At 55.0% G+C, this 23152-nt stretch overlaps 1 protein-coding gene across 1 annotated transcript; it reads right to left on the reverse strand.

Moving 5' to 3' along the window:
- Positions 1–3072: 3072 nt before the first annotated feature.
- LANCL1 (LanC like glutathione S-transferase 1) lies at positions 3073–22842 on the reverse strand. The gene is made up of 9 exons (XM_054177042.1): positions 22744–22842; positions 22240–22357; positions 13222–13429; positions 8378–8513; positions 7290–7436; positions 6302–6484; positions 5395–5571; positions 4643–4715; positions 3073–3856 (listed from the first exon to the last, which is right to left on the reverse strand). Exons 1-9 carry the CDS (start codon positions 22825–22827, stop codon positions 3780–3782), a joined length of 1203 nt encoding a protein of 400 aa, XP_054033017.1. The 5' UTR covers positions 22828–22842; the 3' UTR covers positions 3073–3779.
- Positions 22843–23152: the final 310 nt, after the last annotated feature.

Consider the following 23152-nt stretch of genomic DNA (forward strand, 5'->3'; position numbering starts at 1 on the left):
ATGCTTTGCTTGAGAGCATGGCAGTAGAAAGGTGCTGCCCCCCTGTGGTTACATGTCAGCACAGCAGTTCCATAGGAACGTGTGCCGTGTCCTCGCTGCTGAGTGCTGCCACCCTGTGGTTGCTTGTCAGCACTGCAGTTCATAAGAGAGATGTTGCCTCCTCGCTGCTGAGTGCTGCCACCCTGTGGTCACTTGTAAGTACTGCAGTTCTATAGGGACGTGTGCTTCCCCCCTCACCTCTCAGAGCGGCCACCTTGTGGTTACTTCTCAGCACTGCAGTTCTTTAGTGATGTGTAACCCCCATATGCTGCCACCCTGTGGTTACTTCTCAGCACTGCAGTTCTTTAGTGATGTGTAACCCCCATATGCTGCCACCCTGTGGTTACTTCTCAGCACTGCAGTTCTTTAGTGATGTGTAACCCCCATATGCTGCCACCCTGTGGTTACTTCTCAGCACTGCAGATCTCTAGGGATATGTGCCATCCTTTCATTGCTCAGTGCTGCCACCCTGTGGTTACTTGTCAGCACTGCAGTTCTCTAAGGACATGTGCTGCCCCCTCATTGCTCCGTGCTGCCACCCTGTGGTTACTTGTCAACACTGCAGTTCTCTAGGGATCTGTGCCACCCCCTCACTGCTCAGTGTGGCCAGCCTGGGATTACTTGTGACCACTGGTCTGCTTTATGGATGTGGGCCACCTCCCCCCCCCCCCCCCCCAGTGCTGCCACCCTGTGGTTACATCTCAGACATGCTGTGCTCTAGGGGCATGTGCTGCCCCCTCAGTTCTGCCACCCTGTGATTGCTGGTCAGCACTGCAGTTCCATAGAGCTGTGTGCCACCCCCTCACTGCTCAGTGCTGCTGCCATGTGGTTGCTTGTCAGCACTTCAGTTGCCTAGAGAAGCGTACCTCACCTCCTCATCACTGCTCAGTGTTGACAATCTGTGCTTTCCTGTCAGCACTGCAGTTCTTCAGGGACATGTGCTGCCTTCTTGTGGCTCAGTGCTGCCCCCCTGTGGGTATGTATTTGCAATGCAGTTCTACAGAGAAGTGTGCTGAACCCTCACTGCTAAGTGCTGCCTGTCATTACTTGTCAGCTCTACAGTTCTCTAGGTGCATGTGCTGCTCCCTCCCTGCTCAGTGCTACCACCTCGTGGTTGCTTGCCAGCACTGCAGTTCTGTAGGGGCCTGTGCCTCCCCCTCACTGCTCAGTGCTGCCACCCTGTGGTTCCTTGCCAGCATTGCTTAGAATTAACTTGCAAGTTTTGGGGTCTGGTTAAGTCTTTGGTGTGGTCAAGATCAGCCTGCAGGATTGTGGTCTTCAATGGAAGCCAGAGCAGGAAGGATGAAGCCTTGGCTGGAGACAAGGGATGTCATGGGGAAAAAGCAAGGCCAGTCAGGCAAATCACAGGCCTGAAGCCAGCTAACAACTGTGACATGCTCTTAAGGCTCCTGTTGGGGGTGGGAGGCGACTGAGCCTCCAGGAGCCACCGGGGCAGCCACTGTGGCATTCCTTGATCTCTTCAGACGTGAGCCCTGGTCACAAAGCAGGGGGGTAAAAACCACCCAAAGCTTGCTTATTTCAGCATTTTTATTAAACAGTGCAGTTGTACACCAGGCTCTGGTGCTCCCCTGAGCAGGCTAAGGATCCTGGGAGGCGATGCTGCTGTGCCACCAGGCTGCACAAACCCTTGCCCGTGCAGAAGCAGGGACCAGGAGAAGCGCAGCGTCCCCCTCCTGCCATCACCCCAGCCAAGCTAGGAGGTAACCAAGAGCAGGCCTCAGGTATTACAGGATCCTACCCCCCCAAACTGATCAGCAAAGCCCTGCTCTCAAGGCTGTTGCTTCCTCATTTCTGGCCACTTCCTTCCATGTGTTCTTCAGGCCCCACGAGTGATGGGGGATGGCCGCTGATGAGTCTGCACCAGCGGGAGGCTTCTGACAGGTTTGAAGCTGAGCTCCTCTCTGCCTCAGGCTGTCTTCTGCTGAGCTTCCAGGAACAGGATGGCAGGAGGAGGCTGGGCTCTGAGGGAACAGGCACCCTCCTAGGAGTGGAGCAGCCCTTCCACGAGGTGCTTAAGGGAATGTGCCACTGTGGCCGAGCTGCTTGTGTTCAGGCACATGTGAGCCAGCCCTGCTCCTCCTGCCTTGCTACCACTGATGAAGGAGTGTGCTGGCTGGGAGGGCACCTGCTCCTGGGTGGCCTGAGACACTGAGAGGGCCTTTCAAAGAGCAAAACACAGCCTGAGGAGCTGCCCTGAAACAGTACAGAGCAGCAGGGCTGCAGCAGGGCCTGCCCCTGTGCTCAGTGCTCACACTCAGCACTGACGAAGGGTCTTAGGGGGTCAGCTCCCTAAGGGCTGCAAACCAGCACAGCATCCCCTGAGGGTGGACAAACTGATTCCCCCCCTTGCAGGCAGCTGCTCTGCTTGTTGAACCTGGGGCAGCTTTTGCAGTTGTGTGGATGGGTGGCTGTACACCAAACTACAACAGCCAGGAGCAAGGCAAACAAGTGACTCAAATGATCCAGGGCTGAGAAAAGCTTCTAAACCAAAGCCTGTAAACAACACCTACACAGGCTAAGAGGTGAACCACTGCCACAGCTCAGTGCAGTGCAGTTCTTTTCCCATGCTGCTGGTGGCCTGGCACCACCTCACACCTCTGATGTTCAAACAGCATTTTCAACAGAGCTGGCAACAAAACCACCTTTGGAAGCTGACCAGAGGAGCCCACAGCAGCAAGCATGCTCAGCTCACTTCCAGACTGGAGTTTCCCATGAGCCTTTTGCAGGGTTTAACATAGGACAGCAAATAAGCACAAAAGCCAGTGGGTTCTTTATCTGTCACTGGGAGGGGGGGGGAAAGGCAGGGAAGAGCTTGAGCTGAGCCTTTGCCTTGCAAGCAGCCAGGTGGAAATTCAGGAGGAGGCTTTGAGGTGGCAGTTCCAGCTGTGCCATGAAAAGAACACAGCAGGCTTCACCATCACCACATCCACTCCATGTGGACCAGCTCAGCTACTGAACTGCCTCATATGCAACACTTAGAAGCAGCCTGCAGGGCAACAGGATCAGGTTTGCATCTGTTGTTTAACCAAAGACATCTAAATTGAGGCTTGTCTCTGTTGCACCCTGGGACAGGACAAGGGGCAGTGGACATAGACTACAGCACAGGAGCTCCCCCCTCAACATGAGGAGGAACTACTTCACTGTGAGGGTCCCAGAGCACTGGAAGAGGCTGTCCAGAGAGGTTGTGGAGTCTCCTTCTCTGGAGCCTTTCCAGCCCTGCCTGTGTGTGACCTGTGCTGGATTCTCTGCTCCTGCTCTGGCAGGAGGGTGGGACTGGATGATCTCTGGAGGTCCCTTCCAACCCCTAACAGCTTGTGTGACCCTGTGACATTCCTGCCACTGTTTTGCCAGCACACAAACCCAAACAAACAGCAGCAAGATTAAATGGCTCAGTGGAAAACTCTCTGCCAGCAAATGGGGCACAGAAAACAGCAACATTCCACAGCCACCACCAAAACACTGTACCCTTCCTCCTTGCCCCCACCTGCAGCCCTGTGTTAAAGGGACACCAGCAACACCTGCATGCTGTCTTGTGAGCTGAAAGGATGCAATGAGAGGCCTAGAAATGTTAAGAGAACTCAGCATGCCCTGGTGGGGGGCAGGGGGGGGTTGGGTTTATGTTCAGTTAGGTGAACAACAAAGAGGGTTGGAAGAAGGAGAAAGCAGCTCTGAAGCTCTTTTCCAAAGCCTGGAAGGAAAAGGGCAGGAAACTGCCAGACTCAGAGTTCAAAAGCAGGGAACTTTGCCTTGGTTGGTACCAGCAGGTCAGCAAGGAAGTAAATTGTTCCAGCCATTCCTGGGGAGAGGAAAACACAGAGTGCTTCAGACAGAATCCCTTTGGGCACTCCTGGTTCATCAGTTGCCCTGGGAGTTAATGAGCCAAAATGTTCTCTGGGGAATCTAAGTAACTTCCAAGGTTTCCCAGGCACTGCAGTGGGATAAAAGCAGCCTGAAGTTAGGGTTGAAGTCATATGGGAAAACTCAGGATGGCTCTTCCCCACTCCAGCTCCCTCCTTTGCCCTTCCCCTGGGGATATGCTGAACAAAGCCTGGGCCCCTGTGTCACTGCTGCCTCAGACCCTCCTTGAGGGGACTGCCCTTGCTCCTTGGCCTACAGCAAAGCCAAGGAAGAACACCAGCTGAGGAAGTGGCTCCTTCAGCAACACCTGCTGCTGGCCACAGAGTGCCACAGGAGCTAACAAGGCCTACAAAAGCTGCTCCTTGCTCACCTTTGGAATGGAACTGGAAAGCCCATGAAGGGCTTCAGGCCTTACAAACCCACAGGAAAGAGACAGACCACCTGAGAAGCCAGGCTACAGATCAGCAAAAGGCAGGCTTTGGCCTCCAGCCATGAAGGAATTCCCCTGGAGGCCTGTGTGCAGGAGGCCCAAGAGGATGAGATGCTCCAGCTGAGGCAGCAGCCTGTGCTGTGGGAACGAGTAACCAACAGTGCATCCAATCTTCTTCCCATCCTCTCCACTGAGTTTTGCAAAGGCTTCAGTGGGGGGCAGGCATGTGCTCTCCCCTGGGGCTGGACTGGCTCAGAGCCAGGGGCAAAACACAAGCCTAGAGATGGAGGTTACCTTCAAAGAGAGAGAAGGGAGTGTCTGGAGTCCGGCACCCGTGCTGGCCGTAGCTCAAACACCACTCTGCAAACTGAGGAAAGAGAGGAAAGTGTCCTGGGTTTGGTAAAGGCAGGCCTGAGAAGAACCCCAACCACTTTCATCCTTGCATTAGCCCTTGCAGAGCAAGGCCTCTGCAGGCTAGTCCTGCTCTCCAGGCTGTCAAACAAGTCCTGCACCAGCAGGGTGGTGGAACACTGGGACAGGTTGCTCAGGGGGGTGGTGGAGGCCCTGTCCCTGGAGATGGCTTGACCTGAAGGGGGCTACAGGAAGGCTGCAGAGAGACTGTTTGCCAAGGCCTGCAGGGACAGGAGCAGGGGCAATGGCTTCAAAGCAGAGCAGAGCAGATTGAGATTGGATGTGAGGAACAAGTTCTGCACCATGAGGGTGGTGGAACACTGGAAGAGGTTGCCCAGGGAGGTGGTTGAGGCTCCATCCCTGGAGATAGTCAAGGTGAGGCTGGAGAGGGCTGTGAGCAACCTGATCTAGTTGAGGGTGTCCCTGCTGACTGTAGGGGGGTTGGACTGGATGAGCTTTGGAGGTCCCTTCCAGCCCAGCCCACTTAACAGCAACTGCTGAAGGACTGTGCTGGTGGAGACAGTCAGTTCTAGCTGCAGCTCTGCCACATTACCAATTGACTTTCAAAGTCAAGGGTGGTGACATAAAAGGCAGAAGTGAATCATGCCCAATGCCTTCCCCATGCAGGCTCTTACCTTGCAGGCCCTGTAGAGGTATTTCATGTTCTGAGTGAGGTTGTAGAGCACTAGGAAGCCATAAGCATTGCCTGCTGTCCCATGGCACAGCCCATAGCCTTTCTTCAGTAAGCCATACTGCCAGATGACTTCTGCACACTGCAGGGCATCATTCAGGTACTGTGGCTCCCCAAAGACCTGCAGAGACACCAAATACAGCCCCTTGCTGAGGGGATTTCCTCTGCACAAAGAGCATCCACCATTAGCTTCTCTCCTGCTGAAATCTTACTGCTGAGACTTTGCTGTCCAGTTTGAAGGAGGATCAGAGGATGTTAGAGGTTGGAAGGGACCTCCAAAGATCCTCAAGTCCTGCCAGAGCAGGACCATGGAATCCAGCACAGGGCACACAGGAACACATCCAGACAGGGATGGAAAGGCTCCAGAGAAGGAGACTCCACAACCTCTCTGGGCAGTCTCTTCCAGGGCTCTGGGAGCCTCACAGTGCAGAAGTTCCTCCTCATGTTGAGGTGGAACCTCCTGTGCTGCAGATTCCATCCACTGCCCCTTGTCCTATCCCAGGGCACAGTGAGCTGAGCCTGTTCCGGTCCCTTCCTTCCTGACCCCCAGCCCTCAAGATATTGACAGCTACTGATCAGATCCCCTCTCAGTCTTCTCCTCTCCAGACTAACCAGCCCCAGGGCTCCCAGGATGGGTCTGAGGTGCTGAATGGAGCTGCCAGCCCAAGGCTTTGCACACAGCCAGCTGCCACCACCACCACCCAGCTGCAACCCCCCTGTCGGCCAGCGGTGCCTGCGGCTTGCTGTCACTGCACCAAGCCACCCTGCTCTCTCAAGTGTGTGTGGGGGTGGGGGTGGGTGTCAACAGAATCTTCTTCATTTTGGGGTCCCCTTGGCAAGATTTGTGGTACCTTGTAGGCCTGGACAAGCATGTAGACAACCCCAGGTGCCCCATGGCACCAGTGGACGAGCAGGTCCCTGGTGTCGCCAAGGCAGGGAGGGAAGTTGCCGGAGGGGAACTTGAGGCTGCAGACGTAGTCCACGCTGGCTTTGACTGTGCTGTGCAGCTTCACTTGGCTCACCCCAAGGCCAGGCTAGGAGAGGGAAGGCATTAAAAGCAGAATTCCCATGCTATCTGCCCCTCACAGGCCCAAGAGCTGCCTGACAGGTGGAAGCAAAGCCAGCTGTGACGGCCTTCCCTGCCGCTCCTTGCAAAGGATTTCTTCAGCCCAGGCTGGTCACCTCACAGACACCCACTTGGGCCCAGGCTTCCCTGCCCTTTGGCAGGGACTTCACAGGCTCTCAGGATGTTAATGGTTGGAGGGGACCTCTGGAGATCATCAAGTCCAACCCTAAACCATGTCCCCAAGCACCACATCCAAAACACCTTCAAACACATCCAGCCTTGGGGACTCCACCACCTCCCTGGGCAGCACATTCCAAGCCCTGACCACTCTTGATGGGAAAAAATTCTTCCTCCTGTCCAGTCTGAAGCTGCCCTGCTGCAGCTTGAGGCTCTTCCCTCTTCTTCTAGGGCTAATGACCTGTGAGAAGAGACCAGCACCAAGCTCTCCACAACCTCCTTTCAGGGAGCTGTAGAGAGCCAGGAGGTCTCCCCTCAGCCTCCTCTGCTTCACACTAACCATCCCCAGCTCCTTCAGTTGCTCTCCATCAGATTTCTTCTCCAGGCCCTTCCCAGCTTCCTTGCCCTCCTCTGCCTTGGCTCCAGCACCTCCACATCCCTCTTTTCTTGAGGTGCCCAAAACTGGACCCTGCCCAGCCTATACTGGTGCCTGGGATTGCCCCAAGCCAGGATGCAGCACCAGATGCATCACCAAGAGCCAACTCAAAGGAGTAAGAAAGAGCTGCTGAAGACAGCCCATCTCCTGTGCCCCTTACCTGCATCAGGTAGTAGTAAATCCCAGCCAAGCCATGGGCTGCCCCTACATAGTACTCCTGGTACCACTCATACATCAGAGGGCTCTTCCCTGTGAAGTTCCTCCTTTTGGCCAAGCTCTCTCCTGAGGCCACAACTGCTTCACAGACCTGTGGAGAGCAATAAGCACAAGGAAGGGAAATGCTGCTCTCTTGGCCATAGAACAAGAGTTGTTTCTCTGCCCAAGCAGGAGTAGAGAGTGAAATATATGGCAGTTCAGGACTGCCTGTGGATCTGCATGGATGGGATGGTGCTCTGTCCCTGTGCAAGAAGGGCAGCAGGGATACCAGGATGTTGCTTCTCTTGTTGCCAAGGTTCTCTAGATCTAGCTTTGATTTTCACAGAATCACAGAAACATTCAGGTTGGAAAAGGCCCTCAGCATCACCAAGTCCAGCCCAGAGCCCTACTCTGCAAGGATCAGCCCTAAACCACAGCCCCAAGCACCACATCCAAACCACCTTCAAACACATCCAGCCTTGGGGACTCCACCACCTCCCTGGGCAGCACATTCCAAGCCCTGACCACTCTGGATGGGAAAAAATTCTTCCTCTCCAGTCTGAAGCTGCCCTGCTGCAGCTTGAGGCTCTTCCCTCTTGTTCTGTGGCTAATGACTTGTGAGAAGAGACCAGCACCAAGCTCTCTACAATGTCCTTTTAGGTAGTTATAGACAACAGTAAGGTCTCCCCTCAGCCTCCTCTGCTTCACACTAACCATCCCCAGCTCCTTCAGTCTCTCTCCATCAGATTCCTTCTCCAGGCCCTTCCCAGCTTCCTTGCCCTCCTCTGCCCTGGCTCCAGCCCCTCCACATCTCTCTTGTCTTGAGGTGCCCCAAACTGGACCCAGCACTCGAGGTGTGGCCTGCCCAGAGCTGAGTGCCAGGGGACAATCCCCTCCCTGCTGCTGCTGGACACAGCATTGCTGACCCCAGCCAGGAGGCCTTTGGCTTTCTTGGCCAGCTGGGCACACTGCTGGCTCCTACTCAGCTGCTACCTGCTCTAAGATGAGCTGCATGGGAAGAGACAGCTAGGGAAGCAGCAGAAGCCACAGCACCTGCTGAATGTGACTCTGAGGGATCTTCTCCTCTCCAAAGTGCCTGTTGACAAAGGTCAGAGCGTAGAGGTAGCCCACGCGCCCGTACAGCAGCTCGTCCGGCACCCGAGGGTCCAGCTTGTGCAGGTGGAGCAAGCTGCAAAGACAAAAGCACAGCAGGGAGGTCAGAGAACACTCCAGGCCTTGGCAACCAAGCAGTCAAGCTGGAGCTCAAACACCCTGATTTGCTCCTTCTTCTTGCCTGTGCCATGGGAGATGTTAGGCCAGCCTCTGGGTCACAGGATCAGAGGATGTTAGGGGTTGGAAGGGACCTCTGGAGATCTTCCAGTCCAAGCCCCCTGCCAGAGCAGGAGCAGAGAATCCAGCACAGGGCACACAGGAACACATCCAGACAGGGATGGAAAGGCTCCAAAGGAGACTCCACAACCTCTCTGGGCAGCCTCTTCCAGTGCTCTGGGACCCTCACAGTGCAGAAGTTCCTCCTCATGTTGAGGTGGAGGTTCCTGTGCTGTAATGTCCATTCAGTGCCCCTTGTCCTATCCCAGGGCACAAGTGAGCAGAGCCTGTCCCTGTCCCTTCCTTCCTGACACCCAGTCCTCAGATATCAATAGACATTGATCAGATCCCCTCTCAGTCTTCTCCTCTCCACACTAAACAGCCCCAGGGCTCTCAGCCTCTCCTCACCAGGCAGGGCTCCAGTCCCTTCAGCATCCTTGGAGCCCCACCTTGGGCTCTCTCCAGCAGATCCCTGTCCCTCCTGAACTGGGGAGCACAGAGCTGGCTGGAGGCTGAGCCCAGAGAGTGGTGGTGAATGGTGCCACAGCCAGCTGGCAGCCAGGCACCAGTGGTGTGCCCCAGGGATCAGTGCTGGGCCCTATTCTGTTCAGTATCTTTACTGATGATCTGGATGAGGGCATTGAGTCCATCAGCAGTAAGTTTGCAGGTGACACCAAGCTGGGGGCAGGAGTTGATCTGCTGGAGGGTAGGAGAGCTCTGCAGAGGGTCCTTGACAGGCTGGACAGATGGGCAGAGGCCAACTGGATGGCATTCAACAAGTCTGAGTGCTGCATTCTGCACTTTGGCCACAGCAACCCCAGGCAGAGCTACAGGCTGGGGTCAGAGTGGCTGAGAGCTGCCAAACAGAGAGGGACCTGGGGGTGCTGGTGGAGAGCAGTGGAACATGAGCCAGCAGTGTGCCCAGGTGGCCAAGAAGGCCAATGGCATCCTGGCCTGGGTCAAGAATAGTGTGGCCAGCAGGAGCAGGGAGGTCATTGTGCCCTGTGCTCAGCACTGGTTAGGCCACACCTTGAGTCCTGTGTCCAGTTCTGGGCTCCTCAGTTTAAGAAGGACATTGAGACACTTGAAGGTGTCCAGAGAAGGGCAATGAGGCTGGGGAGAGGCCTTGAGCACAGCCCTGTGAGGAGAGGCTGAGGGAGCTGGGGTTGCTTAGCCTGGAGAAGAGGAGGCTCAGGGGAGACCTCATTGCTCTCTCCAACTACCTGAAGGGAGGTTGTAGCCAGGTGGGGGTTGGTCTCTTCTGCCAGGCAACCAGCACCAGAACAAGAGGACACAGTCTCAAGCTGTGCCAGGGGAAGTTTAGGCTGGAGGTGAGGAGAAAGTTCTTCCCAGAGAGAGTTGTTACCCATTGGGATGTGCTGCCCAGGGAGGTGGTGGAGTCCCCATCCCTGGAGGTGTTCAAGAGGGGACTGGATGTGGCACTTGGGGCCATGGTTTAGTAGCCATGAGGTGTTGGGTGCCAGGTTGGGCTTTATGATCCTTGAGGCCTCTTCCAACCTTATTGATTCTATGAATCTATGGTTTTTCTTTCTGCCTCCTCTCAGAGGCATAGAGAAACCAACCTGCAAGGCCCAGCCCCTATGGTGCCATTAGATGGCAGTGCAGAACTAAGCATCAGTGCCCATCCTGCCTGGAGACTGCAGGCAGAACAGGAGGGATGTGGGGAGGGGAAAGCTGCTGCAAGAAGAACATCATCAGTGCAGGATATTTCCCAACTAGGAGCTTTTGCATCTGCAGCTGCCCAGTACTTCTGGACAGATTTAGTTCCCTTTCTGTCAGCAGATACAGTGAGATTCACCACTCTGACACAGGATTAAGCAAAACCCAGGCCACTGATGAATCAAGAATAAAGAGAGTTCTATTTTCAGACTGACCATAGCACAGGGGAGGGCTGGAGCATCCCCCCTGTGAGGACAGGCTGAGAGAGCTGGGGCTGTTCAGACAGGGGAAGAGAAGGCTCTGTAGAGACTTTAGAGCAGCCTTCCAGTACTTGAAGGGAGCTACAGGAGAGCTGGAGAGGGACTTTTGCCCTTGTCCTGTCACCACAGCCCCCTGTGAAATGGTTTTATGCTGGAAGAAGGAAGATTTAGGCTGGATATGAGAAAGAAATTCAAGGCAGTGAGGATGGTGAGACTCTGGCACAGGTTGCCCAGGGAGGCTGTGGCTGCCCCCTCCCTGGAGGTATTCATGGCCAGGCTGGATGGGGCCTAGAGCAACCTGGGCTGGTGGAAGGTTGCCCCTGCCCACAGCAGTGGAGCTGGAAATAGCTATCTTTAAGGTCCTCTCTAACATAAACCACATGTTGGGCAGGGACTGGCTGGAGAGCAGCCCTGGAGAAAAGGCCTTGGGGGTGCTGGGGGAGGAGAAGCTCAACAGGAGCCAGCAGGGAGCACTTGCAGCCCAGAGAGCCAAGCAGAGCCTGGGCTGCAGCAAGAGAAGTGTGGCCAGCAGGGCCAGGGAGGGGATTCTGCCCCTCTGCTCCACTCTGCTGAGACCACAGCTGGAGCACTGGGTCCAGTTCTGGAGCCTCTGTGCCAGGAAGGATCTGGAGGTGCTGGAAGGTGTCCAGAGAAGGGCCATGAGGATGAGCAGAGGGCTGGAGCTGCTCTGCTCTGGAGAGAGACTGAGAGAGTTGGGGTTGTGCAGTGTGGAGAGGAGAAGGCTCCAAGGAGACCTTCTTGTGGCCTTCCAGTATCTGCAGGGGGCTACAGGAAAGCTGGGGAGGGACTTTTGAGGGTGTCAGGGAGTGATAGGACTGGGGGGAATGGAGCAAAACTAGAAATGGGTAGATTCAGATTGGATGTTAGGAAGAAGTTGTTCCCCATGAGGGTGGTGAGAGACTGGCAGAGGTTGCCCAGGGAGGTGGTGAAAGCCTCATCCCTGGAGGTTTCTCAGGCCAGGCTGGATGTGGCTGTGAGCAACCTGCTGTAGTGTGAGGTGTCCCTGCCCATGGCAGGGGGGTTGGAGCTGGCTGAGCCTTGAGGTCCCTTCCAACCCTGACAATCCTGTGATGCTAAGCTAGCCACACAAACCAGCTGCCACTGCCAGTTAAGGGAGCAGGACCTTGGCATCCAAACCCTGCAGGCACCTCTGATTCCCACACCTAAGGCTTTTTTAATTGGTATTATGTATCACTTGCTGCTGGCTCTTTGAGGACACTCAGTGCTGTTCTGAAGTGTCAGGCTTTTTGTCCTGGCTTTGTGCTGACCACACATAAAGGGAATAAATCTTTGCAGGGCTGTTTTTCCCTCACCTTCTCAAAGCTGCTCTCCCTCAAGCCTGCAAATGCAGCTCCTTAGGGCTTCTTTTTCCCCTTCCCCTGCTGCACAGTGCCCTGACTGCAGGACACCTTGTTTGTCCTCTCCTTTTCTTGAGCACCCAACAAAAATACACTTTGGAAACAGCTGAGGAAAAGGCAGGAAATAGAAATAAATGAATCAGGAGCAGCTGCAGTCAGCAGCTGAAAGGGATGCTGCCAATCCCAGCTTCAACAAATAGCAAGTGGAAAGGAGGGACAGAATTAACCTACTAATTCTAACCCCATTTCTGCTCTTCAGCAACATGGCCTCAGAGCTAAATTTAAGGGTTTGGGGGAAAAAACCACCCACAAAATGGGAAAAAAGAATAGCACAACTCAGCTCCTGTGGCTTTGAAATACTCACAGAATGCTCTGGGTTGGAAAGGACCTCCAAAGGTCATCCAGTCCAAGCCCCTCTGCACTCAGCAGGGACATCCCCAACTAGATCAGGTTGCCCACAGCCCTCTCCAGCCTCACCTTGAATATCTCCAGGGATGGAGCCTCAACCACCTCCCTGGGAAACCTCTTCCAGTGTTCCACCACCCTCCTGGTGCAGAACTTCTTCCTCACATCCAATCTCAATCTGCTCTGCTCTACTTTGAAGCCATTGTCCCTGGTCCTGTCCCTGCAGGCCTTTGCAAACAGTCTCTCTGCAGCCTTCTTGGAGCCCCCTTCAGGTCCTGGCAGGCTGCTCTTAGGTCTCTCTGGAGCCTTCTCTTCTCCAGGCTGAACACCCCCAGCTCCCTCAGCCTGTCCTCAGAGCACAGCTGCTCCAACCCCCTGAGCATCCTCATGGCCCTCCTCTGGACCCTCTCCATCAGGTCCATGTCCTTCCTGTGTTGAGGGCTCCAGAGCTGGATGCAGTAGTCCAGGTGAGGTCTCAGCAGAGCAGAGCAAAGTGGCAGAATCAGCTCTCTCCATCTCTGACCACACTGCTTTGGATGCAGCCCAGGCTGCCCTTGGCCCTCTGTGCTGCAAGCTCACCCTGGCAATTTTCACCCCCTGTGCTTACCAGGACAATTTTAAAGCCTGCCAGCTGACCAACAATCCTTGCTCCCCAACCTGCAGGCTGTTAGGCACTTGGGCCTCAACCTGTATCTTTCCCCAGGGCACAAGAGGTTTGTGCTGCCTTCCTGAACTCTCTCTCATGCAAGGCTGCTCAGTCTCAGTGGGGAGCACATGGGGCAAGGCCAGAGCAGCTCTGTGAGCAGGAGGAACGTTAGGGCAAAGGCACAAGCAAGGGTTTTACCGTGTGATGCAGTCCTCTGCCTGCTTGTGGCTCTGCAGCTTGTGGTAGACAACAGCAGCCACTGCCAGGGGCCCAGCATCTCCACACAGGAAGGTGATGGATCGTCTTGTCAGGCAGCTCAGGCTCTTCTTGACGTACTCATGGGCCACCTGAAGGTAGGAGGGGTCTCCATACACATCATGCAGGTGCAAATACAGCAAAGCAATGCCTGCAAAAGGAACACACAGCTTGCACCCAGCAGGAAAGTTCACCCTGCCCACAACCTGCCCTGGCTCTTTGGAGTGAGCCTCAAAACCTGGCCCTCAGCACTTGGGGGTCCTGGTGGAGAGAAGCCAACCACAGCCTGGGCTGCAGCAAGAGAAGTGTGGCCAGCAGGGCCAGGGAGGGGATTCTGCCCCTCTGCTCCACTCTGCTGAGACCCCACCTGGAGCACTGGGTCCAGTTCTGGAGCCTCTATTCCAGGAAGGATCTGGAGGGGCTGGAAGGTGTCCAGAGAAGGGCCATGAGGATGAGCAGAGGGCTGGAGCTGCTCTGCTCTGAAGACAGACTGAGGGAGTTGGGGTTGTGCAGTCTGGAGAAGAGAAGGCTCTGAGGAGACCTTCTTGTGGCATTTCAGTATCTGCAGGGGGCTACAGGAAAGCTGGGGAGGGACTTTTGAGGGTGTCAGGGAGTGATAGGACTGGGGGGAATGGATCCAAGGTAGAGCTGGGTAGATTGGCTGTTAGGAAGTTCTTCCCCATGAGGGTGGTGAGAGACTGGCAGAGGTTGCCCAGGGAGGTGGTGGAAGCCTCATCCCTGGAGGTTTTTCAGGCCAGGCTGGATGTGGCTGTGAGCAAGCTGCTGTAGTGTGAGGTGTCCCTGGCCATGGCAGGGGGGTTGGAACTGGCTGACCCTTGAGCTCCCTTCCAGCCCTGCAATCCTGTGATTCTATGTGCCTGAAAAGTGCCACTTTTAAGCACCCCTTTGATCTCAAAGGCATCCTCAGACATGCACTGAAGCAAGCTAAGGGCCTGCATCACTCTGAGGAAAGCTCATTTCTCCCCTTACCAGTAAGCATTTAAAGAGGACTCAGGTCCTACATTTAAGCCTATTTTAACAGGGCCAAACCTCTGCAGATTTTGATGTGGTGAGGGGGAAGGGGGCTGGGGGGCAAGCAAGCTGCAAAATTCCTTCTCATGGCACTGAGGACAGCTTTAGTTGGAGGCTGTTGGCTCCATTGTGCCTGGGCAATCTGCAAAGCTCTGTGCTGCAGCCACTTCAGTTCCACATGGGCAGTAAGGGCAGCTTGCCCTTTCCTGCTCAGGCTATTAGCCTGCTCCTCACTCTCAGCTCAGTGTCAGGATTTCCAGGGGGAGCTCAGCTGCACAGTGCCATCACTCAAGGCTGGAAAGGCTGTGGATATGAAGCCCATCTTTAAAGGGGAGCCCTCTTCCAACTGGCAAATGTCAAGTGGCTCTCCTGGATTTATTCAGCACCTAGCACAGCTCCTAGGCTTTAATAGGCCTGAGAGCTGGCTGGGCACAACTCCCACTCTTGATTTATCAGCTTTAATACACAACTTTCTGCTTTTCTAAGTAGCTTCTATTCCCACTGCCATCATACCACCCTAATTGGGTGCATAACTGCCCTGCTAAGATGAAAGCTAGGGATGAATTCTTAGAAAGCCAATGTCTCAGCCTTCTTTGCCTCTGACTTCTTGAAGGTCTCTTCCAACCTGGTCTATTCTATTCTATTCTGTTCTGTTTTCTCTTCTCTCTTCTCTTCTCTTCCCTTCTCTCTTCTCTTCTCTTCCCTTCTCTCTTCTCTTTTCTTCCCTTTTCTCTTCCCTTCTCTCTTTTCTCTCCTCTTCCCTTCTCTCTTTTCTCTCCTCTTCCTTTCTCTCTTCTCTTTTCTTCCCTTTTCTCTTCCCTTCTCTCTTTTCTCTCCTCTTCCCTTCTCTCTTTTCTCTCCTCTTCCCTTCTCTCTTTTCTCTCCTCTTCCCTTCTCTCCTCTCTCCTCTTCCCTTCTCTCCTCTCTCCTCTTTTCTCTCCTCTCTCCTCTTTTCTCTCCTCTCTCCTCTTTTCTCTCCTCTCTCCTGTTTCTCTCCTCTCCTTTCTCTCCTCTCTCCTCTCCTGTCTTCTCTCTTCTCTCTCCTCTCTTCTCTTTCTCTCCTCTCTTTTCTCTCTCCTCTCTTCTCTTTCTCTCCTCTCTTTTCTCTCTCCTCTCTTCTCTTTTCTCCTCTCTTCTCTCCTCTCTTCTCTTCTCTCCTCTTTTCTCTCTTCTCTTCTTTTTCTCTCTTCTCTTCTCCTCTCTTCTCTTTTCTCTCCTCTCTTCTCTCTCCTCTCTCCTCTCCTCTTTTCTACTCTCTTCTCTTCTCTCCTGTAGTCTCTTCTCCTCTCCTCTCCTTTAAAACATTTCTCACCTCCTTTCCTCCCAGCCCCAAGCACCCCTGGAGAAGACTCCAAAACACCACTGCCCTCTACTAAAGGATGGAAGGGGGGAGCTGCATCCCCAAATCATTTGGTTTTCTTTATTCTTTAAAAACAGAGTCTAAAGCAAATTTTCTCAACTCCTTCCTCAAGGAATTCATCCTCCCAAGCATTCCCTTTCAGCCCACTGCATGCTCTGTTGCTATTTGGGAGCCCAAAGAGAAGGAAGGGCAGCAGAGGAGAGCAGGTCCATGCACAACATTGACAGATGTATATAGAGTGATACCAAGCAGAGCTATCTGGGGAGGGGAATGAGGGCACTGTCAGCAGGGTGCAGATGGCACCAAGCTGAGTGGTGCTGTCAATACCCCAGAGGCACAGGATGGCAGCCAGAGGGACCTGGGCAAGCTGCAGAGGTGGTGCCCAGGGGATCCTCATGAGGCTCAACAAGAGCAAGTGCAAGGTGCTGCACCTGGGCCGGAACAATCCTCACTGTCAGTGCAGGCTGGGGGAGGAGGGGAGAGAAAGCAGCCCTGAGGAAAAGGCCTTGGGGGTGCTGGTGGGGGAGAAGCTGGACAGGAGCAGGCAGGGTGAGCTTGCAGCACAGAAGGCCAAGGGCAGCCTGGGCTGCATCCAAAGCAGCATTGCCAGCAGAGCCAGAGAGGGGATTCTGCCACTTTGCTCTGCTCTGCTGAGACCTCACCTGCAGTGCTGTGTGCAGGTCTGGAGCCCTCAACACAGGAAGGACATGGACCTGATGGAGAGGGTCCAGAGGAGGCCACAGAAATGCTGAGGGGGTTGGAGCAGCTCTGCAGTGAGGCCAGGCTGAGGGAGCTGGGGGTGTTCAGCCTGCAGAAGAGAAGGCTCCAGAGAGACCCAAGAGCAGCCTGCCAGGACCTGAAGGGGGCTCCAAGAAGGTTGCAGAGAGACTGCAAAGGCCTGCAGCTTTCTTGTAGCCCCCTTCAGATACTGGAAGGCCACAATAATGTCTCTTTGGAGCCTTCTCTTCTCCACACTGAAGAGCCCCAACTCTCTCAGTCTGTCTTCATAGGATACATGCTGCAGCACTTACCCTCTGCAGTGTAAGACTTGCTACAGAGCCACAATGGAGAATGCCTCAGACCCCACTTGATGGTCCAGAGCTGCAGAGACCACGTGCTGCTGCCAGCACATCCTTGAGCAGGGCTCCTGTGACTCAAACTGCCATCTCCAGTGTGCAGGGCAGCAGTACCCTGGAGTGCTCATGCCCAAGGTGCTTGCTCACTGCAGGGAATCAGGAGGTAAAAATCATTTCTGCATGTCCCTCATACAGCCTGGTTAACACCTTCAGTAGGACAGCAAACACCACCCCTCTGCTTTCACTGGCCTGTGTGAGCAGCACTGCAGGTGCAGAGGGGTCTTTGCAGTAGATTTCTTTTGAGCAGGGCAGAGGAGGAGACTTGAATGGACACAGACTGGACATGGAATTGTTTGCACCAGTTGGCTAGTGATGACTTCCCAGCATATTAGGGGTTGGAAGGGACCTCTGGAGATCTTCCAGTCCAACCCCCTGCCAGAGCAGGAGCAGACAATCCAGCACAGGTCACACAGGAACACATCCAGACAGGGATGGAAAGGCTCCAAAGAAGGAGACTCCACACTGGGCAGCCTGCTCCAGTGCTCTGTGAGCCTCACAGTGAAGAAGTTCCTCCTCATGTTGAGCTGGAACCTCCTGTGCTGTAGTTTCCATCCAGTACTCCTTGTCCTATCCCAGGGTGCAAATGAGAGGAGCCTGTCCCCTCCCTCCTGACCCCCAGCCCTTAGATATTGATAGACATTGATCAGATCCCCTCTCAGTCTTCTCCTCTCCACACTAAACAGCCCCAGGGCTCTCAGCCTCTCCTCCCCAGGCAGGGCTCCAGTCCCTTCAGCATCCTTGCAGCCCTCCCTTGCACTCTCTCCAGCAGATCCCTGTCCCTCCTGAACTGGGGAGCCCAGAACTGGATGCAATATTCCAGGTGAGGTCTCAGCAGGGCAGAGTAGAGGGGGAGGAGAACCTCCCTGGCTCTGCTGGACACACTCCTCTCAATGCACCCCAGGATCCCCTTGGCCTTCTTGGCCCCCAGGGCACATTGCTGTCCCATGCAGAACTTGTTGTCCACCAGCACTCCCAGGTCCTTCTCCCCAGGGCTACTCTCCAGCAGATCCCCTCCCAACCTGTCCTGCTGCAGTTTCTTCTTCCTCCCCATCTGCAGGACTCTGCACTTCTCCTTGTTGAACCTCCTCAGGTTCCTCTCTGCCCAGCTCTCACTCTGTCCAAGTCTCTGAATGGCCTCACAGCCTTCAGGTGTCTCAGCCAAGCCTCCCAGTTTGGTATCATCACCAAACCTGCTGAGCAGACTCTGTCTGTCTGTCCCCTCATCAATGTCATTGATGAAGGTGTTGAACAGGACCAGACCCAGCTCTGGGACACTCCACTGCTTACAGCTCTCCAGCTGGACTTGGCACCACTGTCCACCACTGACTTCAGCAACCACAGCTTTCAACAGAGCTTTCATCACTGGAGGTCCTGCTGAAGAGCTAAAGCACTGCAGCAGGCTGTAAGAACAGCTCATCCACAGGACCATTCTGCTGATCAAGGAGAACTAAGTAATGCTGAGCCTCAACTTCCCTGCAGGTTCAGACTTGTCCTTTGTGTTGGATTGCATTACCATTGCAGACAGTCCTGCTGGTGGAAGAACAGGAGCCCTGAGACAAAGCTTCCCTTTCCTGCTGAATAGAGGATAAAAGGGAGAGGTGTTAGCTCCAACCCAGGGATGCTTATTAGATGGTTCTGAACAGGCCTCCTTGTCCACCAGGAGCTAAGCTGCAATGAGGTCCTGGACACTGGGTTGCCACAAGAGATTTCTTGACCTAATTGGGAGCAGTTCCAAACCTGCCATCCACAGTGAGAAAGAGCTCAGAGATCTTGTGCTGACCCAGGGAACAAAAGTCATAGAATTATAAAAGCACAGAACTGTCAGGGTTGGAACAGACCCCAGTGATCCAGTTCCAACCTCCCTGCCATGGGCAGGGGCACCTCACACCAGAATAGGTTGCTCAGAACCACATCCAGCCTGGCTGCAAAAACCTCCATTCCCCCACCATGTCCTATCACTCCCTGACACCCTCAAAAGTCCCTTCCCAGCTTTCCTGTAGCCCCCTGCAGATACTGGAAGGCTACAAGAAGGTCTCCTCAGAGCCTTCTCTTCTCCAGACTGCACAACCCCAACTCTCTCAGTCTGTCTCCAGAGCAGAGCAGCTCCAGCCCTCTGCTCCTCCTCATGGCCCTTCTCTGGACACCTTCCAGCACCTCCAGATCCTTCCTGGAATAGAGGCTCCAGAGCTGGACACAGAGCTCCACTGTGCTCCAGGTGGGGTCTCAGCAGAGTGGAGCAGAGGGGCAGAATCCCCTCCCTGGCCCTGCTGACCACACTTCTGACCAGGCTCTGGCTGGCTCACTGCTGGCTCCTGTTGAGCTTCTCATCCCCCAGCACCCCCAAGGCCTTTTCTTCAGGGCTGCTCTCAAGCCAGTCCCTGCCCAGCCTGTATTGGTGCCTGGGACTGCCCTGACCCAGCTGCAGGACCTTGCACTTGGTCTTGTTGAACCTCATGAGGCTGTCATGGGCTCAGCTCTGCAGCCTGTCCAGGTCCCTCTGGATGGATCCCTTCCCTCCTGCTGCCAGCCACACCACACAGCTTGATGCTGAGGGAGCACTTAGTGCCACTGTCCATGCTGCCAAGGCTTCCTTGGCACAAACACAGGCTGGGGAGACAGGGCTCTGTCAAGTGTGTTGGGAAAGAATCTGGCCCCTAAGTAAACCAGCAGCATATGCTGTGTGCTACTGGGTGTGATGCAGGACGCTCAAGGATGCTCCATTTCACTCAGGGCTTGTGCTCCCCATTTCAAACCTCTCCTATTAGCAGCCCCAAGAGTGCAGGCTGCTTCCAGACTGCTGGGCAATGATTTACATGAGGAGGTACTCAACAAGGCTTTTCTACCTAAGCAATTACAGGAAAAAGCTGCTGCCTTGGCCCAATTAATTGTGTCTCTGGAAAGCAGCACTGAATAAATTAATGCAGCCAGGATTAGAAAAGCTGGCAGGATGACAAAGTGCAGCCTAACATCTGCAAGCTTCACTCTGCTGCCTGTGACCTGCAGGAAGCATGTCCACACCTTCTTCTAATCTTATTAACCAAGATGAGAATGTTGTGGGCCCAATAAATAAGAGTATCAGAGAATGGTCTGGGTTGGAATGGACCTCCAAAGGCCACCCAGTCCAACCCCCCCTGCAGTAAGCAGGGACATCCTCCACTAAATCAGGCTGCCCAGAGCCTTGTCGATCCTGGCCTTGACTACCTGCCTGCGCCGGGGCCTCGACTACCTCCTTAGGGAACCTGTTCCTGTGTTCCACCACCCCCATGGTAAAGGACTTGTTCCTCACACCCAATCTAAATCTGCTCTGCTCTCATTTCAAGCCACTGGCCCTAGTCCTGGCCCTGCAGGCTTCTGCAAGCAGCCCCTCTGCAGCCTCCGTGTAGCCCCCTTCAGGCACTTTAAGGCTGCTGTGAGGAAGAGTGATCCCGGGGAGGGCAAGAGCCTCTCTTGAGAAGCTCCCTTCCAAACAAAACCAAGCTGAAATCCTGCTACAGCCCTCACAGCACAGACACTTGACAACACAAAGCTCCCTGAGGCCACCCTAAGGAAGGGCACATGGGCTCTGGGCCTCCCTGCAGACTTACTCCTAACACCACCTAACTGTCCTCCTGCTTTAGCTCCTAGATTACTCTGGCCAGAGGTAGGTTCTCTACCATCCTGACAAGCAGCACCCTCATGACTGCAGATCATCTTTATGGAGAGTGCTTTTCATCTTAGGGGACCTTAGAGCAGGGTCACAGAGGCTTTGGAAGACTGAGGCAGCCTCCCAAGGTGCAATCAGCCAACGCTGAACAGAAAGGCATTAATTTGCAGGCAGCAGCAGTGTGCTGCCAGGCAGCAAGGGATGAAATCAATGCTCTCCCACGCTGGAATTTAATACAGGCATCCTAGAGTTTCTCATGAACTGCTCTGGAGTGCTCTCTGTCTACCTTAGGGGGGAAAAAAAATGGTTTAAGCAGGCTTTTCTGGCAGGGCTGTCATCAAGCTGCAGTGTTAATTTAGGCACCAGCACAACGAACGGCAGCAGGCTGCTGGCAGCGCGTTCCACGGCATCCAAGCACAAGCCAGCCACACCCAAGTGTACCAAGATGCCATTGAGGATGGCAGTCTGCTGCTAAAAACCTCAAAGAAGCAGCAAAAAAAAAGCCCCCAACCCCAAAACCCTGCAATAAGCAGGAGATTATTGAGATTATGAGGCTGGGGGAGCTGGGGTTGTTTAGCCTGGCAAAGAGGAGGCTCAGGAGAGACCTCATTGCTCTCTACAACTCCCTGAAGGGAGGATGTAGCCAGGTGGGGGTTGGTCTCTTCTCCCAGGCAACCAGCAGCAGAACAAAAGGAAAGAGTCTCATGCTGCAGCAGGGGAAGTTTAGGCTTGAGATGAGGAGAAGCTCTCCCCAGAAAGAGTAATTGGCCACTGGAATGTGCTGCCCAGGGAGGTGGTGGAGTCCCCATCCCTGGAGGGGTTCAAAAAAGGCTTGGCTGTGGCACTTGGAGCCATGGTTTAGTTGTCAGGAGGTGTTAGGTATTAGGTTGGACTTGATGATCTCTGAGGTCTTTTCCAACCTGGTTGATTCTCTAATTAATTGCAGCTGCTCATGGGCTGGGAGGGACCCTAGGGCCTGGCACAGTGGAGAAAGCTGACAAAGCACACAGCAGTAGCCAAGGATGAGGTGGTGGAGAAAGGTGTGTCCTCCCTGGCTCCAGGGGGTAGGAATAGGGAGGGGAAGGCATGGCATGCTCCCAAGGGAGGGAAACCAGCTTGAAAACGCAGAGCAGGAGGAACACAAGCTCCTGGAAGCTTTGCACACACAAGTTAGTGTGAGGAAGGTTTCAATCCTTCATCATACTCACAGTTGCATTTCTGCTCCTTCCAGCAGGTACTGGAGCAGAACTAGCCCTGGCTAAGTGGAGGGGCACTACCTGGGGAACAGGAATGGAACCACCTGCCAATCAGACAATGTCACAAGGTAAAATTCAGCCCACACAGACAAGATGGGACGTTACCCTCAGGCCATCAGCTCACCACTGCCACATGCAAGGACTCCTTGCAGGTTAGTGACCTACCCTGCACATCTGCATACTTCCTGGAGCACTGTGTACTTGCCACCGTCCCCACCAGGGCCAGACTTGGAGCCAGTCCCTTCAAAGGCTGCCATGCTTGCCCTCAAGCAGGTGCTGGCTTTCTCTGCTGCCCACACTCAGCACTCTTAGCCAAGAGAAGCCCAGAGCCCTGCCAGTCTTCCCTCTGCACCTCAAAACCAGCTGCAGACAGCCCCTTAACAGTTTGAAGCGTGTCAAAGCGGCACCATTCTTGCCATGGCTCTAGGGGACTCGTTCAAGTGGCCCCAAACCCCACCACGGTCTGCCTTGGCTTGACCTAGAAGTTGGGCTCTGGATCGCTCCTGCCCAGTCCAACTGGATCGTCTGCCCTACCTGCCCAACCCGTGTACGTGGTGCAGTCCTGAGGGTCAGCAGACTTCAGGCCCCTCTCCATCTGCTGCAGCAGCTCCCTGATTTTGTTATTCAGCCGCTGCGTGAATTCGGGGGTCAGCTGTCGGGAGGGAAGAAAAACAAAACACACCAACCAACCCCGTAAGCGAAGGGAAACGGCGGCAAGGCAGACCGGGAGCCTCGGCACGCCCGGGCATCCCCGGCGGGTGCGCAGCAGGCAGGTCCCGGCGAGAGCCTCGGGTACCCGAAGGGGCAGGCTGGGTGCAAGGGTACCCGAAGGGGGGAGGCTGGGTTCTGGGGTATACGGAGGGGCAGGCTGGGTGCACGGGTACCCGAAGGGGCAGGCTGGGCGCACGGCTGCCTGCCTCGGCGTGGCGGCCGGGGCGGGAGCTGGTCCTTGCCCGCCCTGAAGCGCGGTGGCCACCGCGCTCCAGGGCGGGCAAGGACCAGCTCCCGCCCCGGCCGCCTTAGCCGGGTCCCACTCACCCTCCCGGCGACATCGAAGTAGCCGGTGGCCAAGGACTTGTCGTAGTCCGCGTAGGGGTTAGGCAGCGCCCGCTGCGCCATCATGGTGCCGCCGTCCGCGCTCCGGCCGCCCTCCGGCCGCCCCCGCTCCGCTCCGCTCCGCCCCGGAAGGCAGCGGCTGCCGCTACGACTCCCTCCGCCGCGCCCGGTGCGCTCGGCTCAGCGGGCCGGGCGGCTTCAGAGGGCTGCGTGGGGCCGAGGGAGCTCCCTCTCCGCGCCCTCCTCCTCTTTTCCCTCTCTCCCCCCCCTTCTTTTTTCCCTCTCTCCCCCCATCCTCTTTTCCCTCTCCCCCCATCCTCTTTTCCCTCTCTCTACCCCCCATCCTCTTTTCCCTCTCTCTCCCCCCCATCCTCTTTTCCCTCTCTCTCCC

The sequence above is a fragment of the Dryobates pubescens genome, chromosome 37 (assembly GCF_014839835.1).
Source record: "Dryobates pubescens isolate bDryPub1 chromosome 37, bDryPub1.pri, whole genome shotgun sequence".
NCBI lineage: Eukaryota > Metazoa > Chordata > Aves > Piciformes > Picidae > Dryobates > Dryobates pubescens.